This window comes from Capricornis sumatraensis, chromosome 10 (assembly GCF_032405125.1).
Source record: "Capricornis sumatraensis isolate serow.1 chromosome 10, serow.2, whole genome shotgun sequence".
NCBI lineage: Eukaryota > Metazoa > Chordata > Mammalia > Artiodactyla > Bovidae > Capricornis > Capricornis sumatraensis.
In genome coordinates, this window is record NC_091078.1 from 1,351,104 (window position 1) to 1,358,833 (window position 7,730).

At 44.3% G+C, this 7,730-nt stretch overlaps 1 protein-coding gene across 1 annotated transcript; it reads right to left on the minus strand.

Annotated features, from left to right (window-relative positions):
* Nucleotides 1–6,355: 6,355 nt before the first annotated feature.
* On the minus strand, nt 6,356–7,334 carry OR13A1 (olfactory receptor family 13 subfamily A member 1). Its single transcript, XM_068983201.1, is given in 2 exon segments — nt 6,356–6,515; nt 6,517–7,334. Coding segments are annotated over 2 exon segments (978 nt in total).
* Nucleotides 7,335–7,730: the final 396 nt, after the last annotated feature.

Sequence of the window (7,730 nt, forward strand, 5' to 3'; positions counted from 1 at the left end):
CATACATATCAGTTAGAGGAGCAGGGTGACAATATGCAGCCTTGACGCACTCCTTTCCCAATTCTGAACCAGTCTGCTGTTTCATGTCTTGTTCTAACTGTTGTAGATTAAGTGACCATAAGTGCGTAGATTTATTTATGGTTTCTCTATCATATTACATTGATCGGTATGTCTGTTTTTGTGTCAGTACCATACTCTTTTGATTATTATGGCTTTGTAGAACAGCCTGAGGTCAGGAAGCATGATTTCTCCAGCTCTGTTCTTCCTTCTTAAGATTTTTTTTTGGCTAATCTGGATCTTCGTGTTTCCATACAAAATTTAAAATTCTTTTTTATAGGTCTGTGAAAAATGCCATTGGTATTTTGAGAAAGATTGCATGAATCTGTAGATTGCCTTAGGTTGTATGGCCATTTTAACAGTATTGATTCTTCCAGTCCAAGAACATGATCTGTCTTTGCGTTTGTGTTGTATTCATTTTCTCTCATCAGTGCCTTCTAGTTTTCAGAGTACAGGTCTTTTGCCTCCTTAGGGAGGTTCATTCCTAGGTATTTTATTATTTTTGATGTGATGGTAAACATACTCATTTCCTTAATTTTTCTGTCTGATATTTCATTGTTAGTGTATAGAAATGCAACAGATTTCTGTATATTGATTTTGTATCCTGCAAATCTATAGATTTCATTGATAAGCTCTAGTTTTCATTGGTGTCTTTAGGATTTTCTATGTATAGTATCATGTCATCTGCAAACAGTGACAATTTTACTTCTTCCTTTCCAATTTGGATTTATTTTATTTCTTTTTCTTCTCTGATTGCTATGTTATGGATTTCCAAGACTATATTAAAAATAGTGCCAAGTGAAAAAAGAAATGAGAAAAATAAAACAATATCATTTACACAAATTAATAATATATACATATAAAACAAATATATCTTTTCACAAGAACACAAATTTTTTAAATCTATATTAAAATGGTTGTATATGGAAGAGAGAAAGGACTTACTAAAAGGGGATAAAACTGAGTATATTGATTAAAAAATGTAACAGAGTTTTTGCATGGATGAATAATGATAATGCATCATGAACTGAAGAAGGTGTTAACTCTCTGCATTCAAGGAAGAGAAAGAAATAAGGGAAGGGAAGAAAGAAAAGAAAGTTTCTGTTGATTATAATTCATTACAATTCAGGAAAATGAAGCATTCTAATAGTCCTCAATTTTCTGACTAGTCGATCATAGTCTGAGTACAAGTGTTTAAACAGGAAAAGAGCCTATAGGGGCACACAAAGGCAGATCAACTCAGCGTCATACCACCAACATTTTGAGACTCAGATGCATGGAATAGCAGCATGCCAAAAGCAGGAGGCTTGCTCATCCCTCGAAAGGAACAATGCAAGACAGAATCACGACTTAGTTCTTGAATGTGACATGGAGCCAGTGTAAAGAAACGTTGTTCTCAGGAGCCCAAATCCCCTCCTCCAAGTATGATTCTCTAGAAAATACCAGGAGCACTCTAGCCAGGCTGCCAGGATAGTACAGTCCAGCTGTGGTGGCTGGCTGGTGGCAAGAGCTCTCCTCTGAGGAGAGTGCTGGGCTCACCCTAGCTGGCAGTGGTGGACTAAGGCCTAGCCATTCTTCTGGGTTATGTCCTCTTCCAGAAGGAGTGGGCCAAATACCTTTTGCTTGCCTTTGATAAAAGTAATCCCTCCAGCCTCCTTTTCCAAGAGAAGAGGGGTTCTCAGAGTAAATTGAAAAGATAAACTAAGAATCTGTTTCATGCAATGAAACTGTGATAGGACTTCTCCAGCCTTGTGGAGTGCCCTTTCTCTGTAAACAAATGTCTGCTTCTGCTGCAGAGAGCTCTGAGAAATCCATGTTTGGGAAAGTGGCTCAGGTATGCTGTCTCTGTTAATTGAGTGGCAGACAGCACTGTACCAATTCAATACATCTGACAAAAGCTGCTGCTACTGCTGCTGCTAAGTTGCTTCAGTCGTGTCCGACTCTGTGCGACCCCATAGACAGAAGCCCACCAGGCTCCCCCATCCCTGGGATTCTCCAGGCAAGAACACTGGAGGGGGTTGCCATTTCCTTCTCCAATGCATGAAAGTGAAGCCGCTCGTAGGATCTACATCTTGTGTCCTTTGCAGAGGCTAGTGCAGTAGCATTTTCCAAAAACCTTCCAAAAGGTTGCTCTTCAGGACCATTGGTCAGGTTGGCCAGGAGCTTCAACAGGTTTGCCACTTATTAACACCTTATTGTCACAACCAAGGACAGTACCAGAAGCTGGAGTCCATGATAAGCTATAATATATGTTGGTGGTTCAGAGTTTATGCTCTTAATTCATGGAGTTCCTTTCAAATCCTATCTCCAACACTCTTTCATTTTGTGACTTGGCCATGTTACAGCGCTGCTGGAAAAGCAGAGACAAGTTGTGGGAGTGCTTCATCCCAGGTCAGACTACAGAGACTCTCATGTGAGCTGGCTGCAGTCGCCACAGCGGCAAAAGCAGCAGAGCAGCGGCCGCGAATCCGCCCAGTGTGAGAGAGGGCCTCTTGGGTTGGCTGTAGTTCAGTGGCTCTCACCCAGGGACAACTTTTCTTCCTCCCCGCTCACCTGCCAAGGAGATCTGGCATCTCTAAAGACACTCTTGATTGTCTTAACCTGGGGTTTGTCTTACTGGCATCTAGGTGGTAGAGGCCGTGTGTTGCTAAATATCCTACAATGCAGGACAGCCACCACAGCAATGATCCAGCTCAAATGCCCACAGTGTTGAGGCTGACAAACCCCAAAGAAAAACGAAAGCCAGCCTAAATGAAAACACAACCATGCACCTACCATACTGTCTTGGCTCAGAGGCCAGGAATGTGGCCAAGACTGGAGTTCACGAAGCAGCCTCCACAGAGAGGGGGCTGGACGCATCACAGGCCCAGAGCTTATTTTCATCAGCAGACCCTTCTTTTGCGGTTGCTCGTGCTGGTAGACCAGTCCAATTCCTATCACTTGCAGGAGGTTTGCTTGAGTCGGGGAAACCAAAAAGGCCAGGGCTCATGGTTGGTGAATCATTTTAAAGAAGGAAGTGATCTCCTTTTCCCCTGACTGATATTTATTATCAAAGACAAAAAGCAGAGAAAAGGAAAGAAGTGAAATGTCTATCAGTTCCTCTCTGTGACTCTTCAAAGGACTGATAACGTGAATTCATAGAAACAGCTGCCTGCTGGATGCCTGTGGGATCATGAGTTTATCTGCATCAAATCACGAAGACTCATAATTTTAAGAGATAACACATGAAAGCAAGAACCACTTCTCTGTATCAGCTAAGTGAGGAACATTGGTGCTGTGCACACGTGCTAAGTTGCTTCAGTCGTGTCTGACTCTTTGCGACCCTGTGGACCAGAGCCAGACAGGCTCCTCTGTCCACGGGATTCTCCAGACAAGGATGCTGGAGTGGGTTGTGATGCCCTCCTTCAGGGGACCTTCCTGACTCAGGGATTGAACCCATGTCTCCTGCCTTGGCAGGTGGGTCCTTTACCACTGCCGCCACCTGGGAAGCCCTCACATTGGTGCCAGTTCTCACAAAAAGAACAGCCTCAGTTGCAAGGTCAGTTAAAAAAAAAAAGAAGAAGAATCATTTGTTCTGAGAAGGCAAACTCCAAGCAAGACAACACTCAGCAGGGAGGGATGCGCTACCTGTACCAGAAGGGCTATAGAGAGAAGGATCAGTTGCTCAGACAGATAAGATAACAGAACCTAAGCAGGGGACTCAACTCAACAGGAAAGTGAAAAGTTTGCCTGAAAACAAAAAATAGACCAGTTTGAATTTAAAGAGCAGGAAAAAAATTTGGGTCTGAAAGAAGATGGGCTTTGGGAGCTGGGAGAGAATCTAGGGCTAAAGAAAGGTTGATCATCTGTCTCCATCAAGGAGCTCCATTTTTTGGCCTTTCCTGAGTAGGGGTGGTGTCCCTCAGGAGCCTGAGGCTTCCTGAGATAAACAGGGTCCACTTTACATTGGGGACCACTGAAGGGTTTCTCATTCATCCATCCCAACTGCTTCTCCTCACCAGGTCATTTTCACAGTCAAATCCTCAGCAGGCCCAGTGGCCCCTTTCTGTGTGGTCCCATGCCACTTAGCCCGCACTCACCCTTTCCAGCTAACCACTGCAAACATCCCTCTGAGACAGGCAGGGGTGAGGAGCTGTGAGATCCAGACTTCCTTGGCCGCTCCTATCCTTGGTGATCACTCACCAATAGCAACTCACATAGCACTTAATACCTTTGCTTAAGTTCTCTCATTCAGTCTTGGCTGCATCTCCAGGTTGACTTATTGTCCTCATTATTCTTACAAGTAAACTAGAGCTCAGATGGACTGAGTGATCTGCAAGAGCCTGAATATGAACCCAAATCTTCCTCCTCCCGGGTCAGGGCTCTTTCTACACTACACACGTCTCTGCATCTGCAGCACCACTAGGCTACACCCTGTAATGCAGCTCTCTCCACGCTTTTCTTTTTACATTCATCAGTATGGGTACTAGTGTCTTCTTAATTAGGTTACCAGTTTCCTAAGGATATAAGTCAAGTCTCATATTTCTGTTTTGTCAAATGAGTAATGCTCTGTTAAACACTCAATAAGTGTCTAAGCATTTAATTTGCTTTTTAACCCATTACAAAATGTAGAAAATAAGCAACCAAGATGAAAAACACAACATATGTTCTTTGATGCATGTTGAAAATCAGTGAACACACTGAGGCATTAGTGGCAATTTTCAAGGCCCAATTCATTGCAAAGTCTCTGAAACCACTGAGGGCTTGAACATGCTATTTGGGTGTCAGAATTTCATTAGAGGTGATTAGACTCAGTCCCTACCAATCTATGTACCAATGCCTCAGTCAGCCTGCTGCTGCTGCTGCTGCTAAGTCGCTTCGGTCGTGTCCAACTCTGTGCGACCCCATAGATGGCAGTCCACCAGGCTCCCCCTTCCCTGGGATTCTCCAGGCAAGAACACTGGAGTGGGTTGCCATTTCCTTCTCCAATGCATGAAAGTAAAAAGTGAAAGTGAAGTCACTCATTCGTGTCCGACTCTTAGCGACCCCATGGACTTCAGTCGGCCTATGGTTCATCAGATTCTTGAATTTCTTGCCCCACGTCACTGTGCTTCTGTTGAATACCAATGAGAATACTGGATGAAGAATCACGGACAACTCATTCCTTATAAATCAACATCAAATTCTACTCTCAGCCTCCATATACAATAGCAAAAAATATGTGTTTTTCTTCAGTCCCAAAGATTCAGCTAAATAGTCATGACTTGCTCCTATCATTTTTAATGGGTCATAAAAAAGAGAATCAGTCGTTCAGTCCCATTAGACACAGAGGATCTGTCCACCCGGTAGTTTTCTGCAACAATAGGAGGGTAGCATTGCCTTCTTGCAAAGCTGTGTAACTTCTAAAGCTAAACCATAGCAGTAGTCCCCACTCCAGGTCAATGAGGTAGGTCAGGTACTCATGATTTGAGAACAAAGAAAAGAAAGAATAAGAAATCACAGGCATTTTTCTAAATGCTTAGCCCAGATTTTAAAGCTGAAATTTCTACATTCAAAACAAAGTAGTGATTGTACATGCCATACTCATCAAACTGTATGCGTTATAGTATGCACAGTTTTTGTACATAAATTATACCTCAACAAAGCTGTTGAGACAAAGTGATGATCCTAACAGTATGTTTCACTTTGAGTGTTACTGAGAAGAAAAGAGAGAAACAAAAACAACAGCAACCATTTTCATTAGAACCAGAACCTATTTTTAAAGTCTAATTGGCTCCGGAGGAAATACCTGGGGTAAGACAGCAGGAGTAGGTTTCTTGGGAGTGGGTGGTCACCTTTAAGCAGTCCTTCAGTCTGCCAGTTCTCCGCGTGCTGTGCGGCCCACTCAGGATGCCTGCCTCTATTAAGGTGCCTCTGTTAAGGTCCACACACCTAAATGTTTGGTGTCATTGCAAGATTTACAGCTGAACATGGTACAAACAAAAGAAAAAGAAAAAAGGAAAACATTTCCATACAGCTGTCATTCTACAAGACAAGGCACCTTCTCTTCTCCCGGAGACCTTTCTTTCCCTGCCAACTTAGTAACGACATTACTTCGGGCTCAGACCATGAGACCCCACATACTGGAGGCTCACATCCAACCACAGCCTTCATGTCAGCCAGCCTAAGGGCCCCAGAACTTGAAGCTCATCCATTCTTTTGGGTAGAAGAGACAAATTTACTTACTTTCCAGGCCAGACGCCCACTCATCAGACCCTTCATAGAAAGGTCAATTCTCACTTAAACTGCAGTCTCAAAGGAGAGCTTCAAAAGACACAGGTTAATTTCTGAAGAAGGGGAAAAGCTTCCTGAGAGCTGCTTTGACCTCCGCGTTTCTCAAAGTATAGAGGAGGGGGTTGAGAGTAGGGCTCAACATGGTGTATAGTACGCCAGCCAACTTGCTCTTCTCCGCGCTGTAGCTGGAGACGGGGCTGATGTAGCACGGCAGTATAGTGCATGCCCACCACAATAAGGTGGGAAGAGCAGGTGGAAAAGGCTTTCTTCTTCCCCTCCGCAGTCCGCATCTTTAGGATGCTGGAGATGATGAAGCCGTATGACACGATGGTCATCAGGAAGTTCAATATACTGTAAAAGGCGTCAGCCAGGACAATCATGATGCTGTTCACATAGGTGGAGCTACAGGAGAGAAGTAACAGAGGAGGGACCTCGCAGAAGAAATGGGTGATAACATCGGGGCCACAGAAATCCAAGCGCAGCATCAGCCCAGCGCGGACGGCCGTGTTGAAGGCACACAGTGCCCACACACCTGCGGCCAGCGTGCCACAGAATGCCTCGCTCATCACGGTGCCATAGTGCAGCGGGTGGCAGACGGCTGCATACCGGTCATAGGCCATGACCGTGAGGAGGAGCAGCTCGGCAGATGCAGCCCAGGTGAGGAAGTAAAGCTGGGCCATGCAGCCCCCATAGGAGGTGGAGTTCTCCTCTAATACGAGACCCTCCAGTGCCTTGGGCATGACGGAAGATGCACGGATAATATCCATAGTTGCCAAGTTGAAGAGAAAAAAGTACATGGGGGTATGGAGCCCGGAGTTGAGGGCAATAGCCAAAATGATAAGAATATTTCCTGTGAGTGCCACAGAGTAGAGTGAGAGGAAACAGCTGAGTAAGAGCACGCGGTGTTCTGGGTGCTCTGAGAAACCCTGCAGGACAAGCTTTGTTACCAGAGTCTGGTTACTCATGGTCCCCAGGCTGAAAGGGGTTTCTGGGACTATGAGGTGAATCTCCAACCACAGCTTCATGCGATTTCAGGGCTAGAGAGAGAAGCAAGAGGTGTCCTAAGGAAAGCTGCTGCCCCGTTTCATTCACACCCAACATGATGCACAAGGCACATTAAACAGATGTATTAAGACTCAGTCAAGATAAACACAAAAATAAAGCAATAGGCAAAGGGTGGGACATTCAGGTCATAAAAATCAGGTTAAAATGTCCAACTGAACTCATGAAGCATCACTCAACCTCAAAGAAATGCATGTTAAATAAATAATCCACTCTTTAGCAGCCATGATTTGGCAAACTTAGAAACGCATGGTATTGACTAACATTAGCACAGGTGCCAAGATATAGGCCTCTTACAATTCGTATTTCATTTGAGCCACAACATTCACTTCTGGGAATTTATCCTAAAGAAATAAGAG